The sequence below is a fragment of the Gallus gallus genome, chromosome 13 (assembly GCF_016699485.2).
Source record: "Gallus gallus isolate bGalGal1 chromosome 13, bGalGal1.mat.broiler.GRCg7b, whole genome shotgun sequence".
Classification (NCBI taxonomy): Eukaryota; Metazoa; Chordata; class Aves; order Galliformes; family Phasianidae; genus Gallus; species Gallus gallus.
In genome coordinates this window covers 11,817,407-11,843,452 of record NC_052544.1, presented here as the reverse complement: position 1 = coordinate 11,843,452, position 26,046 = coordinate 11,817,407, and the positions used below count along the sequence as shown (strand labels likewise).

Genomic DNA, 26,046 nt, shown 5'->3' with positions numbered 1-26,046 from the left:
AGCTGAACTTCAACCAATAAATGCTGAAGGATAAAGCAATGCTAAAGGAAAAAAAAAAAAAAAAAAGTCCTGTTGTGACACGGTCATGTTTGAGGTTCATTTATTATTTAGAGATTTTTTTTTTTCCATTTCTCCTCCTGGTTAAAAACTAGATTTGCAGAAAGGAGCATCGCCAGCATACCAACACCCAGCCCAGAGCCCAGCCTAAGGGCGAGCAGAGGAGCTGCATCCTGGGTGCCACCTCACAGCGGGCACAGCGGGGACATGGAGCTCACAGCTGCTTTCCATCACCCACCCCTGCAGGAGCACCAAGGCCAGCCCCAGCCCTTACCCATTTTTGCTTCATTCTGCCTCTCAGCATCTCAGCGCACGAGCTGGAAGCCAGGCGACTCAGCTTGCTAGCAAAGAGGGCTTCCAAATGGGGATTGAGCAGCGATTAATTCATCCTATATTTGTTTTGAAAAGTGCCTCAGCAAGGTACACCATTTCCCTTTCCAGCTCGAGGCTTAACATCCACAGGCTTTCTTCCGTCTCAGAAACAAATCCACGTTTATTTTGCATGCACCCAATTAATCCCCACGGCATTACATCCAACAGGCCAAAACGAGAGCCGTCTCCACTGAAACACTTCAGGAGAAAGAGGAGAGGGAGAAATGCTGGGCTGTTAGTGGAAGAAGTCAGCGAAGCAGTGTTACAGCGACGTGCCAAAGCTGTGTGCTGGTACCGCCCATGGCTTTGGCTGAAGCCGGGTTTCCTTGGCTTGCAGGCTCTGCTTGGGGATCTGCTGGGTCCCCCAGTTCTCAATGTGACAAATTTTGGGGCATGGGCATTGCAATGTGCACTCATAGCTGCAGCACCCACAGCCTGCTCGCTCACCCCATGGAACCCATCCACTCATCAGAGCCCCACTGGTGGATGGAACCCCGGTGAGGTTGGAACCGGATGATTGTTAAGGTCCCTTCCAACCCGAGTCATTCTATGATTCCATGTATGGCTGCATGAGCTGTACACAGTTTTGCAGTCCATGGTGACTCAGGAAGGAAAACCTGGGGCGTTCATCTCAGGTGTGATCACTGCAATCCCTATGTGGCTCTTCACCTGGTTTCATCGTTCAGGATGCTCTCGGGCTCAGCACTGATTTACCTGCAGCATTGGACATATTCTGTTCCCTGTTAAATCTTGTGCAACTCTGCCGAAGTCAATCTACGAAGCAAACATTTAATTTAGCAAGCAGGCTCAGAATCCCAAATTTAAACATATGTCAAGCCAGCTAGTAGCTTTGTTTTAATTAACTCTCAAACTTTGTGGCTGTCATTTCTTTATATAAATGAGGATGTTCTGCCAAGGGCAGAATGTAATCCTGTGCGCATACCTACAAAACCGTCTGCTGCTTTCCCACTGCTCTTCAAAGAGCACAGAGGCAAAGGGATGGGTTGCTCTTATAAGGGTCCAGATGGCAGCACAACATTCTGTGGTCTTATATCAGAGGTTGTGCAGCTCTGCAGCCTGGATCCCGGGTGAGGTGGGTTGGGATCAGATCATTAAGGCTGGGAAAGACCTCTATGGTTGTCTAGTCCAACTGTCCACCAACTATCAGTATTGCCCATAGGAATGTGGGTAATGCGATTGCAGCTTTATTGGTGCCGCAGCTGAAGTCTCAGTGCTGCTGGGGGTGCTCAGCGATGAGGAATGGCACTCACTTTGCTTTTGGGGCAGGAACAGGGGAATTTCGGGGCTCTGTTGTCCCTGCTCAAGAAGGAACAATGCAAGCGCTAACAGCTCCGGAAAAGAAATAAGCTGGCAACCAGTTCTCATCTATGGTTAATAGGAAAGAAGGAATGGGGCTCAGAACTGCTCTCCCAGTTCGGTGTTTTCCCCGAAATCGGGGCTCTCTGCGCTTGACTATGCGGGCAGCCGCCACCTAGCGGGCCGAGAACTTCGGTTATACCCCAACCCGCACAGCCGGGGGGGTCGGGACGTTCTCACGCACTTTCTGTTGCCGTCGGTCAAGGAAACGGAGCGCTCCCCTCGGGGCTCTGCGCTGTAAGAGGGCCGTGTGTGTGTCCCCGGCAGCCCTGCAGGGCGCTGCGGTCACAGCGCTGTTCGCACGGGGTTCGCTGCTGCTGCTGCTGCTGCTGCTCACCCCCAGGGCTCTTTGCCATTAAGAAATGATCCCTAATTTGCGGAAAGCGGTTTATTTAAGCCGCTTGTTTATTTAAAAGAGAAAAATAAACTACAAAAAAAAAAAAAAAAAAAAGGCATCCCGTGGCTATCCATCATCTGGTTTATGGGCCGGCGGAAGGCAGCTTAATTACCACGGAGATCTCCACCAGGGCGCTAATTGCGGAGCCGCTCCGCAGCAATTAGCGCGCCGCTCCCCGCGCCGTCCCCGCGGGCCGAGCCGGGAGGGGCGGGGCTTGAAGAGGGACCGCCCCCTCCCGGCGGGTGGGCGTGGCCTCGTCGGCCCCGCCCCCGGCGCGGAACGGAGCGGAAGTGCTCGAGTTGCCGCCCGCCGCCGTCGCGCGCGCTGAGCAAGTTGCGCTCCGTCAGGGCGGCTCCGCGCTCCGTCTTCCTCCCTTCCTCACGGCGGCGGCGGCGGCTCCGATGCGGCGGAAGCAGAAGCGCTTGCTGCAGGCGGTGGGGCTGGCGCTGGCCGCCCTCGTCTTCTTGCCCAACGTGGGGCTCTGGTCCCTGTACCGCGAGCGGCAGCTGGAGGGCGGCGGGGCGAGCGGCGGGGAGGGGGCGGCCGTGGGGCCGCCGGGGGCAGCGGCCGGAGAGGCGGCGGTGAGTGAGTGGGGGCGGTGTCCCGAGGGGGTCCTGGCGGTGCGAGGGGCTGCGTGGGGCGGGAGGCGAGCGCTGAGGTGTGGTGCGGTCCTGCGTGCGCGGGGCGAGGGGGGGCGGTGGGCTGAGCGCTCCCCTTTGCCTGAGGGCGCCCGGCCGTGTGTAAGTGCCCGGGGCGCTCAGCCCGCCCCTCCGTGCGCGGGGAGGGCCGGGGGAGGTCGTGCCCGGCTGAGCGGGCTGCGCTGGGGAGCGTCGTTGCTCTCCGTGGGGAACGCGAGGGCTGCCTTTACGTAAGGTGCGGGATGAGGGTTTTGCACGGGGATGGGCTGCGGGTGGGACGCCGGTACTTCCCGTGGATCCAGAGAGCAGAGATCCGCTCGTGGGTCCGGAGGTCTGCTTGCCTTTTGGCTGAGCACGGGGAGGGAGCGGAGCGAGCTCTTTGCTCTGGGGGAAAAGGAAGGGTTGTCCCATCCTTGCAAAGGATTCTGCCTCCCAAAGGGCTGCCGTCCGCTCCATTTCTCCTCACCTGCCTCAGGTGCAGGCAGCGAGCAGCTCCTTTCACACCCGGTGCCCCCAGGCCCTGTGGCAAAGACTTGCAGAGCGCGGTGTCTGTGCCCAGCCCTCCCTGAGCATTGGAGCGGCTCGGGGCTGTCCCTGAGCTCTTCCCACTGAGTGCCCACTGCTCAGTGACATTGCAGCGAGTGGCTGCGTTCCTTTCTCGTCCCAGTGGTGTAGCTGCAGATCTCACAGACAAACCCTTCTGCTCTGTGTGAGAGACAGCAGTGCTAGATCACCCAAATCAGACATTTGTAAGCTCAGCTTAGCGGTTTTACTTCTGGCAATGTAATTGCTTTATCCAATTCTTGGTTTGGCTCCATACCATTAAGAATGATGGGGACATGAAAGCTTGAAATGTCAGCATGTAACTATCATTTCAGCTGCTGCTTCACAAGACTCTCCTGATTCAGAACCACTTAAAACTCTTGGTTGTCTAAATCTTTCCCTCCTTGGAGACTTGCCATTACGATTGCACCGTAAAGGTAGAGAAACTTACTGTGGCAATTGCTCTTGGAACAAGGCATAGCCAAGCTGGGCTTGGCTTCCTTCCTTCCCAAAGAAGTGCTTTCCAGGTGTGACCATTGTCATCTCCTGCTTGTGCCCCAGGCTGATGGGGGAAGAGATTGTTGTGTGCCGTATAGTGGTTGTGCAGCTGACTCTCAAAACTGTACAGAAATCCTTTTAATGCACGCAGTGCTTGTAGCAAGCCTAACAGTACTGCCTTATGCTTGGGCTTGTGTTATGTGCAGGCAGTCTATTTTGCATGACTGACAAAACCCAGCCCTGCAGGCCACTGCTGCACAGCTTTGCATAGTTGGTGTTTTGGCGAGGTGAAGACCAATGTAAAATCACAGCTTCTAGGCGTTACGAAGGCGGAAGCTGGTAATTATCCTTGGGAGGCTTCAAAGTTCCTTGCTGTGGAGGTAGCAGTTAATTTTGGTTGGATCTAGAAGAGCAGAAAAGATGGCAACAGGCTGACTTCTTATTTTTGGTCTTCCAAAATGGTCCCTGAGCTGTGGGCTTTGGCTAAGAGGAGCTGTAAGCCTGGCAGTTTCTACAGTGCAGTGCATCACTGCTGATTTCAGTATATGTTCAGTCATCTCAGAAGTAAGGTATGTCATATCGCCTGGGCTATGCAGAATGTTCATTCTATTTTTCTTTATCCTATAGCTGTTTGAAGCGTGACAGCTGTCCATAAATTTTGAGGTCTGTTTTGTTTCGAGGGTGCGTTGAACTGGGCTGGAAATATTTGTGCTGATTGCAGGAGAATTTGAAATGAAAGCTCCTGTGCTTGTGCAAACCAGAGCTGCTGGGTGTAGCGTGGAGGCTCGACCTTCCCTTCTCATTAATGTGGAGCTGTGGGCCGCAGTGGGTCCGATAGCAAAGATGTCTGTGTATTGGATGCGTGTGTTTTTCAAGGACTGGGCCCTGAAATGATAGTTGCAGTTACACTGAGCAATGGAAAACATACCCCAAAGGACAGCTGGCTGCTGCGGTGAAAATAATTTCAGATGAAGCAGAATAAAGATAAAACAAATGGTTGTTTGTTTTTTTTTTTTTTACTGTTGTCATAGAGTTATCTGCCAGCTGACTGCAGAGAGTTTGTCGGGCACCCTCAGTGCTGATGATTCCAATGGTCCTGACAGCCATTCGCAGTTCTGTACAGCTCATCACCTTCCAGCTTGTAATGAATATGCTGTTTGTCTGCTTGCTCGTGGAGCCCTACAGAAGGGCTGACTTCTTAACACTGAAACTAGTAAGACCATAGGAGGCTGTATCATAAAAATCAACATTTGTAGCAGTCAGAAAGAGATTTTTTTGTCTATTTCTGGCTTTAATTTACCTTCTTGTGCAGGCTCATGTCTGTATTGGAGGCATTTTAGATGTGATACAAAATGAGGTTTTCAATGAAATCTCTGTTTGTGCTCATTCTTTCTCTCAAATACTGCTTGCTGTTCAGTAATGTTATCTTTTGGAGTTACTGCAAAAGGAGAGGCAAGTTTTAAGTAGCAGCTGGATTAAAATGGTTAAAAAAAAAAAAAAGAATTCCTAGAGTATACAGTTGCAATGCTAAGATTTGGGTGTTTAAACCATGCAAACAGTTTGTGTAGCTGTGCACCTGTGCTGTATGTTACTATCACAAGGACAGTGTATCCATACAGGCTATCTTTGCCTCCTTTAATCTTTCTAGTGCCTGAAACAAAGCTGTCAGGAAGTTAAGCAACCAGGAGCCATGTGAATATATTCCTGAGAAGGTTATGGTGGGTTGCTTCTGCAGAAGTTCCTGGGCAGCTTGTTGTTTCTGTAGTTCAGGGGAAGCATTATAGTGGCTGAAATTAATGGAGTGCTTCAACACCATGGGTCAGCTCTGGGTTCTTTCTTTCTGCCCTTGGGTTTCTTCTTCTGGAGCTTTGCTGGTTGGATCTCGCCCTGCAGAGAAAGGATGGCTTCAAGCTGTGACAGACCTGCCCCAAGGTCATGCTGCAGATGTCAATATTGCATTGACTTGCTTCAACTACAACTGCGTGTGCAGAAGCATCCTTTATCATAATGGATTTACGATTACTCATCAGGCAATATGAACTGGGAAGTCCTTTTTTCATGGCGTGTGCAACAGTGTTGGTGGGGGTGGTGGCTCTTGGTAGGGGCGACAGGATGGAGGTACTGAAATGTTCTGCTGATAACAAAAGTATTGGCTTAGCTTCCTGTACTCAATATATTTTTTTCCGTACTAGTGTGCGTATATCAACATGCTAATGTAATAAAGATTGACTTTGGTGTAGTTTTATCTTTCTCTCTCTTTTTTTTTTTTTAACAGGTATTCAGTAGGTAAAAACACATGATCTGCAGGTGTGGAGGATTTCAAGAGAAATCAGCCTGTTCCTTTTGTCTCTTGAATCTCAGCTCTCTGCCTCGGAGGCTGCTGGGCATCTCCAGCCCAAACATTTAATTGCTGTCTGGTCCTGCGGTGTGTAAAACACAGATGAGTTGGTCTGTGGGCTGGTGGTTTGTGCTCGGGCTGATGTGATAGCTGCATGATTCCTAATCCTCTGCAGAGATTCCCCTCAGTACCTGTCTGGCCACGCTGGAGATCCGTGCTGCGTGGTGTGTGCTGTTATGGGAACGTGGAGTCTGAACTCCAGGAGAGATTAAGCTTGAACATCTCATTCTCTGAATTGCTGGATAAAAGCACTGTGGCAAATTAGCAGCCTTTCATTTTATGCATTTCATTTGATATGATGCATGCTTTATAAAGTCACCCTGTAGCTTGTTGTAGTAGTAATTTGTGCTCTATAAAATCACTTGTGAGCATGATGGAAGTATATAAATCACAAAGCTGATTGTGTGGTGCCCTCTGCTGCCAGCTCTACCTGGCTGCTCTGGGCTGTGAATGAGACACAAGCTTCAAATGTGATTGAAGATTTTTGAGAACACAGCTCTTGGGTAGTTTGAGGTTGTGAACTTTGGCTTTGGTGCAGTTAAGATCCAAGTGTCTGGGCTGTACTGTTGAAAAAGCAGCCCTGGTTACCACCTGAGCAGGGAGCGGCACAATGCTGCTTCCAGTACGCTGCTGCTCACCTCTTCTTCACCAGAAGAAGTTGATCAGCTTTGCCATACTAACCTCAGGGCAGCTATGAAACTGTCTCTAGCTGTCAGCTTCATGTTGCTGCTAGCACATTCTGCTCAGGAATTGGGTGATTCTGCAAACTTCTCCTGCTGCCAGGGCTTCCCAAGGGCTTGGGAAGAGAAGAGGAAAACCTTTCTGCTCTCTGCCAGCCAGAGGTAAGCAGAGAGCCAGCTTGTCATGCTGCCCATGTCTTTGGCAGTGGCACACTGGCACTTGGTGCTGTAGCTGAACTTTGAGCTTGGCTCTCTCTGACCCCTTCTAGGCTGCCATTGTTGCTTGTTTTGGCTAGATGCTTCCCAACTGATGAAGAAGCAAACTTAGAAAAGCTTATTTTGATAAACGCAGTGTAAAACAATTGGAATGTAAGGAATGAAATGCAAGTGCTAGAGCTAAAATGGCTATTTCTGTGTGACTGGTTTCCAGTATAGGCTACTGTGAAGTTCATTATTTCAAGGTACTTGCAAAATGAGCAGTTTTTCCTGGGCTGACTTAAATGTACTGCAAAGTGAGCTTAAGGAAAAGTTAAGTTTCTGTCTCAGAAGGAAAGAAGACTGGGGGGGGTGGGGAGGAAGAGTTCTGAAGCACATAGCATATGAAGTGGTGAACCCATCTTGCAGCTGTGAGGTCCAAAGTTAATCTGGGTAAAGACGCTGATTAAGAAATTAGAGCTTTCACTGATCTCGTTATTCCTGCTGGTGGTCTGAACTGTGATGGTAATGCATAATTGAATGAACAAACAGGCTGTGTTCTAGCTCCTCTATATTGTGTGAAATCAGGGGGTATTGTACCTGTATCTCACGTGGTTCTCTGCCATGGGGCAGATGCTCCATGGACGAACAGTTCTCTGGCTGACCATTGAAACATACTCTGTATTCAATTCTTAAACACTGCCATGATTAACTCTCCTTCTTCAAAGGAAAATTTCAGCAGGAAAATGTTCTGGCTCCTGACATCCATAGGTCAGCAGTGAAAGCCGTAATCACACAGCAATCTGCAGAGCTGTATGTTTTCCCAGTATGAGCAGGGATCAGATGGTGAGACAGCAAGATTTATGAGCGACTGTAGTTACAGATTTCCTGCCAGCTAACTGCCATGTGTTTGACCAACTGAGAAAATATTGGAAAGTTCCTTATCACTGATGGTATGTTGAAGTCAGGCAAAAAATGCTTTCTACCAGACTGAGATAGTGTTGCCTTTCACGTAGCATCACGTTGAATGCAGGAGAGCTGATGTTTGTAGGCACCTATGGAGCGCACCATAACCAGAATGCAGTGTGTGGAGTTCTGTGGTGCAGTGTGCATCAGGGAGGCATGGACACATATGTGAACAGAGCTGTTGTGACTTTGGCTGTCAGAGGACTCTTCCTCTCTGGTGGGTCCATCATGCTTCATGTTGTCCATGTTGTTATCTCTGTGGAGTAATTTCAGTAAGTTGTGCTGCTTTAAATTGCTTGATACCATAAATATTGCATGGTACGGTGCAGTCATGGGGACAGGTGGCTGCAATAGCTTCATGCGTATGAAATCTTGGAAAAGTAGCAGAGAAGCACGCTCAGGTTTAGCGACTGAAATGCACATATAGGTCTTCTGGATCACTTTTTTAAGAAAACTGGAAAGGAATTTTTCCATTAGTGAATGGATTAAGAACTGGATAATCTGGTGGGATATACTGGGATAGAAATCAGATACCAGTGATTTCTTACAACTTGGGGAGCTAGGAAGTGTTACTTGTCCTGCTTCATTCAGCACCAAGCATGACCCCGCAGTGGTAATGGTATCTCCCCTATCAGTGTAACTGACACTCATGTTATTTTGTGTTACCTTGGCTGGATAATGGATAGGTAACAAGGATGAGAGTGTTTGTTACGCAGCTTTGTGAGGGATACAAGCAGCACTGGGTATCAAGTTAAGGCTGACTTGTCAGACTGTGCCTCTCTTGTCAAATTTAAAGGTCTGATGAATGATTGGAGAAAGCTACCAGTCAGCAAATCAGTGTGTGGTACAGGAGGTTACCAGGCAGCCCCTCTTCTCCAGAATCTTGGGTAGAACAGGAACTTAACTGCTCCCGTGTCTGAGATCTGCTGGCAGCTCTGCATCCGAGTCCCACGTGCCCATTAAAATATAAGAAATATGTCACTTGACACTTCTTATTGTTCATAAACTTCATAAAGCTTTAAATTGTGGCTTCAAAGAAGGGAGGTCTGCCACATCTTGGTCTTTAAATTTGCTTTTCTTTCTAAATAATTAGCTCTTTTCCTTGCCCTTTTGCAGTTGCTTCATTTTCTCTAATCTTAGCTCCGGGGTTAAAAGAGAACTCTCTGGAGCATATATCTATAATTAAGGCTTTTCAACCACAGTTACAGTGGAGTACAAGCAGTGCTCCAGTGATGCCAATACCAAGGGAAGAAACTTGTTTCAGTGGAGAAGTTGCTGATGTTATTAAAACTGAACTCTTCCAGCTATCCCACTCATGGAGTTCCCTCTGATGCTATTGTGCACCTTCCCACTTCACTGAGTTACCTTTTTAAGGCTGATGACATTTTCTGTAGCTCACGAAGAGAAGTTATTTATTCTTCTTGTCACTTTCTTGGAAGCACCAACTCCTAGCTGCGGCGATTAGTGTCCATCATGAGCGTATTCAGAAAGCTGGGGGAAATGTCAGCCAGTTCCTTTTTAAGGTCTGACTTCTTCAGGTCTTAGAACATCTCTCTTCAGGCATCTTAATTAACACTGAGTACTGGTTAACAGTACCAAAGGTGAGTGGCATTCAACTGACTTTCATCTTTTGGAAATCATTATGCAAGTGCACAAATGTGTTGCCATCAAAGTGAGCCGGGGATGAAATTTGTCTTGTTGTCTGGGTGCTCTCAGAGGTCTTCCTAGTGCTCTGAACAAGCACCTGCTTGGAGACAGCTATTTAATGGCAGCTGATGGGCTTGAGATTTGTACCCTATGAAAGGTGGTTTGTGTCTACAGCCTTTGCTTTCCCGTATTGTTGAATCAAACTGCAGTGACAAGCAGGTAAACCTAATAAGAGGCTGAAGTGGAAAACTCATTGTAAGCAAGGTGTAACTTGTGTGGATGTTGTGATTCTTAGCAAGAAATAGAGGAAAATGGAAGGAAAGTGGAGGCAGCAAAGACTTGAATGCACTGCAGCACCAAACTTTGAATTTTGCTCAATGTTTATTCAGTGCCTGTGTCTTCCAGGCTCAAACTCTTATTAATCTTTCAACTGTAGTTCGTTTTTTTTTTTGTCCAATTAGCACAAGAAGTAGCAGAAAGTAACTTCTAAAAACTGTTTCTCAAAGCAGTGAATGGTGCCATCCTTCCCTGTCAAGCTGAATGTTGCCTTTGTGTTGAGGTCACCAATTTGTGTTCAGAGCTTCTCCCCTCAGCGCTGATGTGTATTTCTCAACTGATGCAGCAGTGGCTTGATGGCATAGCTTTCAAATACAAATCTGTCTGTTCTTTGTGGTTGAAGGTTCACAAAGTGACTGCCAAAGTCAAAATTCCAAAAAGCATTTCAGAGTGTTTGTTTGAAATGCATCGAATTCCGGCTGCCTGCTGAAATAATGGCCAACCAGGCATTAAGTTTCAAAGAAATCTGGAAGAGTGTTTTTTTTTTTTCCAGGTATGAATTGTTGAACTTCCACTTTGAACTTGCATGAACTCTCTTCCTGCTGCAGAGCTTGTAGTCAGTAATAAATATAAAGGAATTGGAGAACGACAGTAAATCTGTCAGTGTCCTGCAAGAACTTTCTGGATGAATGAAGTCTACGTTTGTTTGTGACTGCTCTGTCCTTTGAATAACCTGATTAGAATGGACATTTTTTTTCCTTTGTTGGTCACAGTCTTGCTCTGTTTTTAGGGTTTTGTTGGATCTGATCTGAACGTGCTGTTAGCAGTCTCCTGCATGCAGAGCTGCTTTGCTTCTGCCCACTTGAACAACTGCTTTTACAAAGCTGGGTTGTTATGAAAGGTTCAGCTCTGCTTTCTCTCTAAAGCCTGAAATCCTTTGCTTGCAATTGTGTGCAAACTAAGATGGCTTTCTATCATCCTCTTCTCTACCTTGGCTTATAATTATGTAAGAAGATCTAACATTTGAAATCTTTAATAGGCAATCTTGATTTTCCTAAGTGGAAGATCATGTAGGCTTGCCTTTGTGTACATTATTTGTTCAGATTCATTTGGGAAGTTGCTTTCTCCTCGTTTGCATCGCTATTAATGGAACAATTTTTCTCCACGATGGAAAGGAGACACCTAACGTTTCTCAGCATCTCTCAGATGAAGTCCGAAGAAGGAATTTTCTCAGGCATTAGTAAACATGAGTTGTTGCTTAATAAATAAAACAAGCGAAACAGTGTCTGAGTGTTCTTAATGCTCAGACCAAAGTTTTCAAAGATGTCTTAGGATGTGATGTTCCTTTGAAAAACCAGAGACTTAGTGACTTTGATCTAAGGTATGATGCACAAATACACATAACCAGGTCTAGCATCCCGTAAGATTATTTGGCTTTTCTCTTTATTTCTTTAGAAGAAAGAGCAGTTCCTTCTCTTCTACTCGGGCTGACTTTAATCTTAACTCTGTGTCCTTGAAAGTGCCGCTCTTCAGACGCTGTACTTTCAGCTCAGATGAGTGAAATCAAAAATCTATTCCCTCACTAAAGGAAATCAGAGCCTCAAAAGGTGGGTAAATACAGGTGTTACTCTGCAAAGGGCTTTAGTTAGGCGGTAAGTTACTTGTTGTAACGTTGCTGAAGAGCAGTTACATTTAGCTAATGTACCTGTCAGTTCATGTTAGCCACTGCTTAAGAGGGTTCAGTATCTCAAAAAGAAATAAACCCCGTGATTATCTTCTGTGGTCTCGTGTATCTTGCAGATTATCGGTTGTCAGCCTTTCATGTGTGATAGCCAAGTAATAAGAAATAACCCTTTTTTCATTCCTGCATGTGTTAGTTTTGCTGATCCACTAATACGCTGTGGGCTGCTGCTGCTTCTCTCTGCTTCTCAGGCTGCAGCTTGCTGTGTTGGAAATATCTAAAACTAATGCTTACTTATTTAATGCTGTTGCATGCTGTCCAGTTTTTTTTTTCTTGGCTATTTTGGAATTCATCTGCAAAAAAAAAAAAAAAAAATCTCATTCAAGAAAACAGCATCTGTTCCCAGATCTCCTTCACAGTGGTGAAGAAGTTATGTTGGCACCATTAAACTGTTCAGAATGAGACTTCCTAATATTGTTTTACTTCCCTGGGTCTGCAGGCATGGAGTTACACAGCAAAAATGTCTGCAAAGTATCAGAAGACTTGGGGTTTTGATGCAGAAACTGTTAGAAATGTACCTGGAGGGAGAAAGAGGAGAGAGACCAGAGGGCTAACTAAATGGTTATCATTGTTAGCATTTTCCTCTTGTTCCTTTTGGCTGTTTGGAAATGTGGAGGGGAGATCTGCCTTTAAGGAGTAAATTGTCCCAGTAATCGCCATGTGTAGTATCTCTTCTCTCTTCCTTTAATCATCCAAACCCATCATGTTTCTTTTTTAAGCTTAGGATGGACTGAGAAGTAAACAGAATTTTACAAAGCAGCTGAATTCCAGCATATGCAGCTCTTGCTACAGGAATAGGTGCTCATGAAGCTGGGAGTGTGTGACGCTGCACTGGAAGTGCAGGTGCTCAGAGCTCAGCTCTTTAGCAGGGATCTGTTTAGGTAAACTCCAACGTTCATGGAATTTGCATCCATTACATTTGTCTCTTGCACTTTGCAGAAAGAGCTATAACATGTTGGCAGACATGGAATTCCTTTGGAGAAAAGCAGGAGTGGGGAACTGTGTGCTGCGCTTCACTGAGCGTATACATTGTGGTTAAAAATACATCTTTGTATTGAGATTTGGCCAACGCCTCCTTCGCACAGTTGGAATGTGTGAAAGCTGCATCTCCACTCCTCCAATTTGTTCAAATTTATCAAAATATCCCTGAGTGAGGTTCATTTAAGAATTAAGGGCATCTTCGCTCGAATGCTGCCAGAGGAACTATTCTGTCGTGACTTCTATCATTGCTGCTTATAAAACAGATGTTTTAAAGTCTTATGAGGAGGAATGTCAAATATATACACTGTTGTTGTAATTGAGCTTAAAAAAGAGCAAGCAATTCTATTATGAGATCTGTCTCCTATTTCAGTTCAGATTTCTCCCATTGTTTTGACAGGGTAGGCATGAGTCACTTGCTGTTCTCCTCCTGTGGTGCTAGATCCAGATAGGTCTTGTGGAGATCTCTTCCCATGTTGTCTCTTGACTTCCCTGCTGTCCTTTTTGAACCTCAGTGTTCTACTGTCCCATGTAAGCCCAAGTTTGTCTCTTCAGGCTCTTCAGTTGATCTGCTTGTAGTTTGTCTCCCCATCTACGTCAGCAGGTCAGCGTTGGGGAGAGGGTCTTTGCTGCTGAGAACTTCCTCAGTAGAGCTGCCAGATGCCCATACATCTGTGCTGCTGCCTTGTGCTCTGTCAGCCAAAACAGAATACCATTGCTACATGCAATGTAATGTGATATAAAAAAAAATCTTTTTTGCACGTAGGTGCATGCAGAAACTTGAGTTAAAGCCTCAGTAATCAATCTTAAGGTAAATCAGTTCTCCTATTGCCATATCCTTCTAAGCAGGATGTCACATGCACCGTCACCTAAACTAATTCTTGAATTCAGAAGTCCAGATCTAATAGAAATGTACGATCTATAGCTGTTCTCTTCCAGCTGCAGTCTCTTAAATGACCCCGAGGAGAGGCTGTCTCGTGCTGCCTCGAGCTGTTTGTGATCGCAGATGTGGTTTGTGCTCTGTGAATGGGGATGTGAAAGATTAGAAAAGTCTTATCTGAAACGTGGAGGGTGCTACTTGAGTTGTCCTTGATTTCAATTGCTGTGGAGTGTCTGTGTGTAGAAGATAATAGATTTTCTTCCTCCATAGTTGTATATTTTCTGCAAATACGAGCTTGGGCCATCTGATTAGAGAACAAGAGTCCTTGGCAAGGCCAATTACATACAGACTAACAAGAAGGTGTCTTAAACTTCAATCTATGCCAAGATCCTTTTCCTTGCTTTTTAGCCAGAGATGTTATGGGCACAGAGTAACACCGGTTACCAAAGGGGAAAGATTTCAGCTCTGGAAACAAGTGAAGTGCTTGTGCCTTTCAGGTAACTTTTGTAATAAGAAGCTGCTCCTTGTTGAAATGTCTGAGGAGCAGCTGTAAATTGTTGCACACGAGGACGGAGCGCTGGTGTTTGCAGGTAAATTAGCTGAGAATTGTCAGTCGTGCAATAAAACTTCAAATATTGGCTTAACCTGAAAACGTTATTGTTTTCAAACATCCAGAGAGAGAAAGCATAGTTTTGTTTTTCATTTAGCAAGCCATCTGAAAACTTGTTTGGTTTTTTTCTTTAAATTATCTCTAGAGGGTATGAGTTCTCAAGTGAGGTCTATTTTTATAGTCCTTGAAAACAAAACCTGACAGACCATATTTGCCAGCGTGTTCATTGCTCTGGTGACAGCACTGCTTTTTACAGCATGCCAGAGGAAACGCGCTGCGCTGGAGCATATGTCAGTGATTAGTGGGGCCGGCACTGCAGGATGGAATGGGAGAAGGATCACTGTGTGTAGAAAGCACTGAATGGGCTGAATGTGAGAGATGTAGTGCTTTGTGGACTACTTTCAAAGGAGGAAGGGCAAATGGATATTTTAGGGCATATCTGCATATAACTGATATGATTTCTTGCAAATAGTTCACATTTAAGCAAGTGGACAGCTCATTCCTTTCTCTGCGAATTTCCTTCAATTCCTTCATTTAGATAACTCTGTTCTGTAACTCTTGTGGTTTGTATGGTACTTGCATTTGCACACTTGTTCTGTGCCAGAGTGAACTGAAAACCCTAGAAAGTGAGACTTTGGTGCCTAACTCCCTTGTGGATGTAGGCCTAAGTGGGCTTAAGGGCTTAGGCTGAGAGTGATCCTCTGAAACCAGCTGATCCTGCCCAGACCTGAAGCCCGGGTTCAGGGCTCTTACTCTTGGGGTTTGTGCTCAAGCTTTACCCTTGTGCAGCTCAAGGCACAGCAGCTCTTGCCTCTTCCTCATCCAAACCCAGCTGTTATCTTCAGCACTGACCCCTTGGAAGACACCAGGTTCAGAGCGTGATGAGTTCTGCACGAGGCATGTGGGACTCCAGGTGTCTGCATTCAAAGCCCTGGGGCAGAGAAGAGGTCATGTACCTAAGACCTGGAAAAAACAGAGTGAAAGATCTGACCTACTCGATTGTTTTACATGTGATTCTGAAGGCACCTGAGTGAGGTCCCTCTTTAAAAAGTGATGCAAGAAGCAAAGTTATTTCCAGTTAAATCCAAGCTCTGAGACTGTTCTGTCTGGAGCACTCTATGACTGTGATTTACCTGTCTTACAAATATTTTGTGTAGATTCCCCCCCCCCCCCCCCCCCCCATATTTAGCAGCTTCTATAAAACTATTTTAGGCCTGTTTTTATTAGTCTATAAAGTTCTTGCTTCTGATTAACTGTTAAGATAATTAAAAAAACAGAATTAAATTCTCTGAGCCCATTAGGGAAAAATGATGGCTCCATGAGAACTGACTTCTATTTCTGTAGTGCACGGGAGGCCCGGTCAGGAGTCTGTAAGGAAAAAGTAAAACACTGAAAGGAAAAATGTTTCTGAAAGTTGCATCCACTGAAAGCACATTTATTTTCCTTCCCTGAAGTTGTTCTGTAGAAAATGCCTTAAAAGTCACGTTGTTTGCTGGTACTGAGAGCACAAAAAGCAGCTTCGCACAAGTGCCGTAATTTGACTTCATGCAGTGTGACAAGTAGTCCGCAGCTTCCTGAAAGGGACAGCTGGATTTTCACTGATGGCCAAGTCCAGTGTGAAGTTCTCTGGCATTTCCAGTCTTCTGATGCGCGGTGTAATCGCTGCAGTGCTTTGTCTCCTGTCTCAGATGTGAGATTTGTGGATCTGATTTTTTTCTTCCCTAGCTCATCAGAGCTGTGAAACGATCTGACTTCTGAAACTTTGATTTTTTTTTCATCTCTTCTTTAATTCCTTAAAATTAGAGGTCTAAACATTTAAGAGGAGCGCTGGCTTACCTCATCTATGAGTCACAGCTTCACAATAGCAGTGTGTCTTCAGCAAGATGTTTTCAAGCTCATTAAAGGTGGATTAATCAGTGATGTGTTCATGCAGGCTTTTGGCTGTGTCTGCAGCTACAGTCCCGTTCACAGCCCTGTGTGTACATGTAGCTATTTCTTTGCTGCTATCCCTGGGCAGCAAAGGAAATGCAATAGTTCTGATCCCAAAGTCAGCAGTGAGGAACTATATTTGTCTCTCCTTTTCTGGTAGAAGGTTGTTGAAACTGATGCGGCTCAGATTTCAGAGGTCCTGATGCACTGTTAAGGTGAACTTGTGTGTAGACTCCAGCAATGCATTCCATTCAGAATGAGGAAAGGAACACCAAAGAAAGCTTTCTTCTGTTCTAGTAATGAACTTTGTCAGCTTAACATGCATGAGTTTGGACGTGTTTGTTGCTCCTGCATTAGGCAGTCTGGCTTCTGTTCTCATTTCCAAAACAAGAACGTGTAACGCATCACCATTCACTATACTTGTCAGCTGTTCTTAATTATGTGTTGTGTGCAGTCAGCAAGAAGGATTAGGACCTGGAGGAGAGACCAGTGTGTGCACCTGGGTCTTGCTGAAAATCGTTGGGTACAAAGCTTCAGACGCCTGTAAAAACTCTGGGCAGCTTCGTGGAGGAGGAACCTGGCTGATGGAAAAGACCCTGAAAGCTTCTTGGTTATAGAGTGCTTTTAAAATTTAATGACATATAATCCAACATTCTATTTGTGTGTCTGGGCTTATAAACTTAATGATGACTTTTAGCAATTCTGTTTACTACCTCCTGCATCAACTCCTTGTGTAAGAAGTAATCTCCCTCCAGAAGATCTTTATCTTGAGACACAGTAATACTTGAAAACACAGGAGGGAGAAGCAACAGTTGCAAAGATATCCCTGGATTTGTTGAAGTTCCTCAATTTTGTATCTTTTGTGGTTCAAAACAATCTTGGCTTTAGCTTATGTTATAAAAACTACCTCCTTATTGGTCTGCAGAATGACTTGGACAACTTAGAGGGAGCATGCAGGAGATTACTGTGGTCTGCAGCCAAAATGGTAGAAGCATTAAACAATGCTCTTTAGCAAAAAAAAAGCTGCAGAAGGCTTTCCAAAGGGATTTATTGTAGCTCAACCAGTAGCTACAAATGCTGGCTTGTGTCCCTGGAACACTCCATGCTTGAGAAATGATACGATTATCAGCAGGAGTGGGTTAAGAGTTAGTTTAGGTAAATGCCTGCCATGTAATGCCATGCCATCGCTTGGGTCAGCCCTGGCTGCCTTGCTGTTGGCTTCTGCTTACCAGCTCTGTCTCTTCTGAAAGGTGACAATCACCTTTGAGCTGATAAGTGCTGAGCCTTATACCTTCTGGCTGCTGCATATGAGATTTCCATAACTTGTTTGGGGTTGAAAGGGGAAGCATGGGAGGTTTTTCTATTCCCATTAGTCAAACTGTTCTCATTTTTCTTATGCTTTTGATGTATAGCTCTGTGCCCAGTCTGAAATGGGATGCTGCTGTAGTGATTCTTGTTCTTCATGGTGCTTTACATTCAACCCAGACTAGTTCAGTAAGAGAACTAAGGTGCATCTTGCCAGTCGCTATTCTCTGACCACAGGAGAAGCCCTAGCTGCCCTCTGCTTCCAGCTGGGCTGCACAGACCAATATGGGAATAGGACAGCATGCACCTCTCTGGAGCACGTGGCTTCAGAGTGGAAAGGATGCAGTGTCCCTTTCTTCATCCTGCCCCAAACCCAGCTGGGGCTGCGCTGGGCAGAACGCTTGGCACTGCCTCACATGAAGCTGGCAGGTTTGAAGTGCTGGCCAGCTGGCATCCCCTGGACCTGACACAGTGCTTGACACAGTGATTAATCAAGGTTAATGGAATTGCCTGGGCGGCCTCAATTTTTCATCATGAAGTCAGCAAGGTGGATGGCTCAAGTGCACGTGACAGTATGTGCTCCCAAGGCACTCTCCCTGCTCAAAGGTGGGACCCTGCTGGAGCAGTTAAGCACTGCTGTTGGGAAGTGCTTGTGCTACAGCTGCAGTCTTGGATGTGATGGATTGTGTGAGCTCTCTGGCTTTCACATAACAGAACAACTCTTTACTTCTGTGTGTATTGTACAAATTGGAAGTGTTTAAAGTGTTTAGTCATCTTGCCGTGGCGCTGGTTGGATGGGCAGCTTTCTCCAGAGGAACAGCTGATGAATTGCTGGTTGTCATTTGAGGACTATCCAGAAGGAGAAGAAGATCCCTCTGCAGCTTTTTCTGCTCTGTCTCTTGCTAGTCAGAGGCCTGCAGTACTTCAGAAAGCTGTAGTTGAAAGAAGTTTCAGAACAGGACCCTGGCAGGGTATAATCTCCTCAAAAGTAATCTCTCAGGAACTGCTTGTACAGATAAGCAGACAGTTAAAGGAGGCATAAGGCCTAAAGAGTGAGGGAAAGTTTGTTTGTATCCAGACAAAGACCCTTTGGCTGTCTGGACTGGGCTTATGCTTTGCTTGCTTGCTGCTGAGTGAGGAAGTGCTGTCTGAGCTGTGGATATAAGGTGCTACGTGACATACTTTAGTAGCACTTAAGCTGTCTTGACCTAATTTGCTTGCTTTTTTAAAGCAACGAGGACTATCAGTGGCTTGCTAGTAAAAGTAATCAGCAGTTAATTAAGTCCTATATGAGCATGACTTGAGGTATCTCCTTTGTAGAAAAAGCATGATAAGCTTATTTAATGAATGATAAAGGGGAGACACGGTGATCCTGGTGCCAAACACTGATGTGATGGGCACATGGCACAGTATGATGTGGCTGGTGTTGGCTGCTCGTGGCTGCTGCTGTCCTTCCTTAAGTCGCGGCTGAGCTCAGCTCTTAGCAAGAGCAAGCTCCCATGGGGGCCGTAGCACATTCCACAGGATTCCATATTGTTCTGAAAATGCTTTCTAAATGCTGTCTTAATTAAAGATTTCTCTAAGTCAGAATTAAGTTATTAAAATGTTCCAGGCATTTTCTAGAAGTCTTTGAAAATGGACTGTACATTCCTTTCCAGGTTGATCTACTCCTCGTTGTGGGTTACAGAGTAATATTGTGCTGCTTGCTGGTTGCAGATAAGTTCAAACAAATATATGTTTTTCTTGCAGCAGTTTTTCATGAACTGACACTGCCATTGAGTCGCTCTTTGGGATTTTGCAATTTTGTATTTGTGGTCCTTCAGCAGCAATGGAAAAAATGGTAGTGTTCCTTAGAGGCCATTTCCCTGGATGTGTCAGGTTGGATAGTGCCTTGTAAGACCATGCGAAATCCATGCTAACAGCCACTCACCATGGTTTCCTGCTTTTTTTTTCTTTTTTCTTTTTTGCACAGCTTGCTGCTGCTGCTGAAACACTGGATGCTCTACATGATAGATTTTGTACTTTGCAGGAAAATGGCATTGTGTGGAGTTGTAGGCAGCCAACACGTTTGTGCTGCAAGTATTTAATGCGCTGTTTAGGTGATAGGAAGGCAGCAAGTGCTGAAGAGCCTTGCCTCAGAGGGCAGCTTGCTTTGTCCTGGGTCTGTGCTAGAAGCTGAGAAGAGGCGGGTCTATGCCATTATGAATAGTGGTTAAAGCCTGAATCTATATACTGAGTTCTAGACGTATGCCCTCATGGATTTAATGCTTCTATTGGGCTGTACTGTTGGTTTGAGGTTTTAATTTGGGTTTTACAGACCAATGCACAGACATGCCATATGTGGCAATACTGGTCTTGCTGAAACCAGTGGTACAGTTGGGATGATAAAGCTCCTTGTTTCAGTAGCCATATCCAGAAGCCCCAGTACAGAAGCAAGATCCATGCAGCACTTCACTATCAGACTGAACTCAGCCCCTGCCTGCTGCATGGTGCTGAACTTCGTGCCAGGCTGCAGTGTGAGAAGCAATTTATAGACTGAAAGCAGCTCTCGGTGCTGGAATGGAGGTGCTGACAGATCAGCAGCAGAACTTCAGGCTTTGTAGGCTGTTACTGAAAAGGCTGTGTGTTGAAAGAACTGAATTTTGGTAACAGTAAAGCAGAGCTCTCTGTTTATAAGTTGTGTTCTTAGAGCTCTGGGTCTGATGTCTTTCCAAATCCATGCTCTGCATAGATTCTGATGTGGATTGTTATTTATTTGATATTTTGCCTTTTAAAGATATCTTAAGAGATCAGCTGGCTTCAGTGGAGTTGCTACATCTTCCTGGTGAGAGCAATTAACTTCTGTAGGAGGTGATATTCAATCTCCCCTTACCCAACCAGCGCTAGGGAAATTTGGCTGCAGCTTCAGAGGCCCCTCTGAGCTTGCAGTTAACCTTTGACTTTTGGCTGCTCAGTTTTATAAAGTTGCAGAAGGTTTAAAAAATAAAATCCGAACTCTGCCAATTTGTGTTGCCCCTTCCAGGACCTGTGAGCAGATGGGAAACTGCTCAAGTTGATGTTCAGCTTTTGACTGGGAACTGCAAGACTGTGTCAACAAAACACAGTCAAAACACAAACAAAAGTGTGGTTGTAAAGGGAGCACTGTTATCTTGTACATCATCTGGATATGTATATATATATTTGTTTCACAGTAAGTGAAATGTTAATTTGGTTCTTTTATATTTGCTCTGCAATCTTCTGGTGTGTGAACAGCCATGTTAGTATCTATCCTGATGCAGGGTTCTGCAGGAGGAATGGGTGACTTTGCCTCCATCTTTGTGGTGTAGTTGCTCTTTGGGAACAGGGAAGCCTGCAGAGCAGTCAGGCAGCAGCAGTGCTCCTGGGAAACTGGTTATTGAGCACTTAAACTGAAGACAGGTTTTGAAATGTCTTTTGTGTTCTGAAAGAAGGATGGGGGCAAATCTTTATGAACTTCACACTGAGATCAGAGACTGAGCAGTGGAAGTGGTGAGTGAGTGCGTTAATCTGTGGGACTGAGAAAAACATTCATCTGCTCAGAGAAAGGAGTACGACCAGACTGCTTAATTATATCTCCCTTGATTTCCCAGGAGATGTGAAGCCAAAATGTTGTGTTGGAGCAGGAAAAGAGCTTCACCTTGTTTGAATGGCTTTCAGAGCCATTCATTTCAGACCTGGATGAGTTTCTCACTGGGTTAAAATCCCTGCTATCGTTTCCTTTCGCTTGAAACTGTAAGCCAGCATTCATTTGAGACAGTGTAAATTTAAAAACCACGATGTAAGTTACCCATTTTGTGCACCCCTCATAGTGATATCCTGGATAAAACAATCCCAGGAGACGTATTTCTGTGTAGAACTGAAGGGAGGTATTCTGGGTAGAGCCCTGCTAGGAGAATTTTTGGAGCTTATGCCTCTTACTGGCAAGATTTTGGATGTCTGACCTATAGGATCAAAGCCAGCTGGATTATGGGAATTTCAAGGTTCTTTAAAAGCATTTTTATAAAAAGCCCAAGAAGTCCAATTAGTAGAACTCAATTCATAGGACTTTAAAAATTAATGGTAAGTTACCTTATGAAATATAGACCACTTGAGAGTATACTGAGCAAGCATATGGTTTTGATTTTATTTTTTTCCTTCAAACACTGGCACAGTACCGAAGCCAGACAACTTTATTTTCCTGATGCATTATAACCAGCTGCAGATGTTTTAGACGTTATTGCTTCTAAATGTGCTTTGACAAATGTCTCCTGGCTTCCAGGAGCTCTAAATATTGCATGCAGTGTATTCTGAGGAAATGTTGAAAATAAAGTTTTAGGAATTAAACGTTCTCTGTCTGAATCAAGAAAATTTACTTTCTGCCCTTGTCAGGGAATTTACTAGCTGCAAACATTCTTTTACAAGACATGCACAGATGTTAGTCAGTAGGGGCACACATGGAGACGGGAACAAATGTTGCCATGGATGGTCTTAGTCTGTTATTTACTGGCCCTCTGCAGCTAATACTAGAAGAGCATTTGCTTGAGATGGTCCTTCAACATGTTGCTAAATGCTGGAGTGAAATGTATAACTTCTCTAAATGCATGCAACTTCTCAGCGTTAAGATGGAGGGTGTGTTGGAGCATATGGGAGCACGGAGTTCTGTGCACCAGTGGCAGCGGATGGCCGTCTGCTACAGACACTTCTGTGATACTTCAATGACTCCATTCAGGATTAAGGTAGAGAATTTCAAACAAAGAGAATTTGGTTCTATTTTGTCTTTGCATAGCTTTGAATTGAATGACCAGGAGGGCATCCTTCATTCATTGCATTTTATATATGATGGCTGCTCCGAAAGTAATGCCTCCTGTTTTACTACATTGGGCCATGACCTCAGAGGCAGATGTTGGTGGGACAGCAGTAGAGGTTGAACCTTCCCAGCAGTACTGTATCACATTTTGTTGCTGTGTGACAGCTGGCACCAGAGAGGCATTCTGATAGAACGGCATCTGACATGGAAGTGTGGCTGAAGCAAAGGTGTGTCACTGAATTCCTCCGTGCAGAAGAAATGACACCCACTGACATTTCTCAGTGCTTGTTGAATGTTTATGGAGACCAACCAGTGGATGTGAGCACAGTGAGGTGGTGGCTTCAGCAGTGGTGACAGTGATGTGAATGACAAGCCACATTCTGGATGGGCCATGCCATTTGTGTGAGTGCAGCGTGCAGGCTCTTGTTCATTGCTAGTGAAAATGCACAGCTAATGATGGTGACATTTGAAAAAACAGCATTTTGTAGCTGAGAATTTGCTCTATCAAACAGTGTTGATGTGCTCTTCGCATCTGTTGTAGTTTCCATGGAAATAAACAGGAGGCATTAGTTTCAGAGCAGTCTGTGTGCACACATGTATGTATACATATATTTACATATACACACGATACTCTGTGTGTATGTACATATATATACACGACAAAATCTTGCTTTTGTGTTCAAATGCGTGGGTTTGTGGTCAAGAGAAGCTGTGTGATTACTGACACTGGGAACTGTGCCAGGCACCCTTGATTTCCAAAATTCAGGCAGCTTGACTCCCCAGTATGTAAACCAGTCATTCATTTCTCCATAGCCTGAGAATGGTTGGGGAAATATCTATGCTTTGCTGTAGATGCCTCATTAAAAAGTGATCCAGTATTTAGCACCCTGAGTTCTCGGTGGACAGGCTGAACGCTGAAAGATTAATTGCTCGATGCTAGGCAGTAGAAATGGCACTCCAGGCACTGAGGTGCCGAAGATGCAGTCCATTTGAAATGGATGTAGTTGTTCAAATGCTGGTAGTTCTTCAGTTAATGGTAGTCCTAATTCTCTGCATGTATGGGTTTCCACCCAAAGCGTTTCTAGAGAATTTGAAAGGGAAGTAGGAGTTGCTTAGATGTGATTGCTAACTTTTGTGCAAGGTCTCCTGGTAAAAAATGTTTCAGAACAAGTTACATCCATTCCCTTGTAGAGAGGTTAACAATGTATCTGGTTTATACCTTGCAGAGTAACCATAGGCCATTTCCCTGTGTGTGTTACCACTAAGGAGCCTTCCTCCAGCTCTGGGCCAGTCTAGGTATAAGCCAGCTTGTGCTCACTGAAATCCCCAGAGCCTGCCTGGCACTGGGGAACAACTCCAAGAGGAGATTAGAGATGGCAAGCATCCATGGGTAACTACTTGAGCAGGGGCCTACCTGTCTGCTGGAAGGAGCATGGCATGCTGCCCTGCAGCAGGAGCCGAATCAAGCAAATGCAAGTCTAATGATTTGGATTTTGCTATTTCACATTACTGTTTAAAACTGCTTAGATATAATCCTCCTAGCAAATCTCCCCATGCTTTGGGATGGCAAACATTCACTGCTGCACACTGATTTTTAAGTATGATCTGGTTATGCCGAATTCTTGTGCAGCTCAACAAAGGCTCTCACTGATGCCTGGCAAAGAGGAGAAGTTTTCTTGTTTGATTCTGTTTGTATAGGATAAAATGATTCTTTGTACTGGTGGGTTGCAACGAATGAAATATTCAGGTTTTGATGCTTCCCAGGCATGTAGTGACTGGAAAATGATACGTGCCAAATATGTGAGAGGGGCAGCTCTGCTGATGGTGAGTCGCTGTAGAGCTACTGGTTGGATGTGCTTAGTTGGGCATATTTTCATGTCTTACGATGTGTAATTAGGGAAGTTTAAACTAAATGTTTCTGCTCATAATGCATCTCTTTTCTTAGTGGTTGCTCATCTGAGCCACAAAGAAGTTTTCCCCTGTCACCCATCATGTTTCCACTATCTGTGGAGTTTGCTCTGCTTTCTTAACATCACTTCATCAGAAAATTTCAAAGATAGATGGTACCTTCAGCTGCAGTGTTGCCTTAATGTGTACTCGGAAGTCCCCTTTCTATAATGCTCATGGAGCCTGAAGTCCTTGCCAAGATTCTTCTACCTGTACATTATTCTGGGTTTCTTCACCCTTACCTCACTTGGCTCTCCTTCAGTTGTTCTTCACCTGAGATTTTCTCCGTCTCTTGCATAAAGTGGCACCAAGATGTGCTAGGGAGAACTGTCAGCTCTCTATCAAGGTAGTTAAGCTTGCAGAACCTGACAGTAGGAAAACCTTATGTGATTTGCCTCTTCAAGTAGCAGTGATTCTTGAATAAGTGATACTGTGTTTGGCATAAAGCAAAGCTGGCTTTGAAGGCAGGTAGTTTGGTTATCCCACTGACCTGTGGATCCTCATTTGAAGGGCCCACGATTTCTACAGGTCTGCATTTGTGATGAAGAGACAAATCACAGTTCATTTTCAGAAGCATCAATCAAAAACGTACCGTATTTCCAAGCAGCACTCAGAAGATTTGATATGAATACTTTGAAATCTGTAGTAGCTACGAATTTTGGCTCACATCTTTAAGGAAAAGAAAATGATCCCACCTTTAATGGAAACTAGCAAGAAGTTGGCTTCTATTTGATTTTAAGTAATTTGGCATGGTTTCTTGTCCCTGTGGTCTAACTGGAATATCTTAGCTTGTCTGAAACAACTGCTGCTTTTGAAAATGCGTTTAGGAGAAGTGTGGAGGTAAAAGTATTTGATTTCTTTCCCCCCATCACCGCCATGCACTATGGTTTCTTCATACTTTCCCTTCTTGGATGAAATGTTTGGCTTACTGTAATGAGAGCTGCTATGTAAATTATTCCAGACAGTCTGAGTGCTTCTTACTGAGTATGGAGGATTTAATGATGAAGGCTTTCAACTACATAAGCTTTTTTTGTTGTGTGGTTCATTTTTGTTGTGGGTAGTCCTTGTTTCTTTTCTTCTTTTAGACAATGGTCCTTCTGAGACTTCTCAAGATTGTTTAAATAGAATAGTGTTGCTATGGAGTTGTTTAATTGGGGTCATCTTCAGCTGTCACTGTGATTAACACATTAGCATGGGCTTGGTGCAGTTCTGAAAACTACAGCAAATGCCCATTTAAAGTTATATGTAGGGAAGGTGTTTTAAATTGTGGCAACCAGTTAAGGGTGTCGAGGCACATTAAAACAAAGTGTACTGAGCAGCCAAAAATATCCTGAATTTTGCACCTACCAGGAAGCAGTTATTGACTGTCTCAGCCTGGCACTGAGTTTTCCCTTCTTTTTGACATGAGTGGTTTTCTGCTTTGCCAGGCAAGGAATTAAAACTCCTTGGTTCAGTAAGCCTGAAAGTTGGAGATTGATACATGTTCCTGTTTGAGGGAGTGAGAAAGCGTGAATTGAGTTTGCTAATGGTAGTGATAGCAAGAATGGCAAATGAATGACCTTAAAATAGTCTGCCTGGCTGGTAACAATCCAGTAATCAAACAGCATGTGTCAGGACGGGTTTGGAGGCATGTCGTTGTCTCATTGGCAGGGGTGCTTTGGTCTTTCCCTCACTTTGCAGATCGTGTCCTGCTCACTTGTGCCGGTACTACTCTGCATAAGGTATTCCTTTAAATTAGACCAACGAGATGAACTGGATTCAAAAGGGGGGGAAATAAGTATTTTAATTGAGCTTGCTCCCAAAAAAAG

At 44.9% G+C, this 26,046-nt stretch overlaps 1 protein-coding gene across 1 annotated transcript in view; it reads left to right on the top strand.

The window, feature by feature from the left end:
• Positions 1–2,492: 2,492 nt before the first annotated feature.
• The window catches only part of GALNT10 (polypeptide N-acetylgalactosaminyltransferase 10), an 81,793-nt gene continuing 58,239 nt past the window's right edge, over positions 2,493–26,046 (top strand). The window contains exon 1 of the mRNA XM_046900446.1: positions 2,493–2,784. Coding sequence (XP_046756402.1) covers positions 2,605–2,784 — 180 coding nt within the window. The 5' untranslated portion in view covers positions 2,493–2,604. The remainder of the gene's footprint in view (positions 2,785–26,046) is intronic.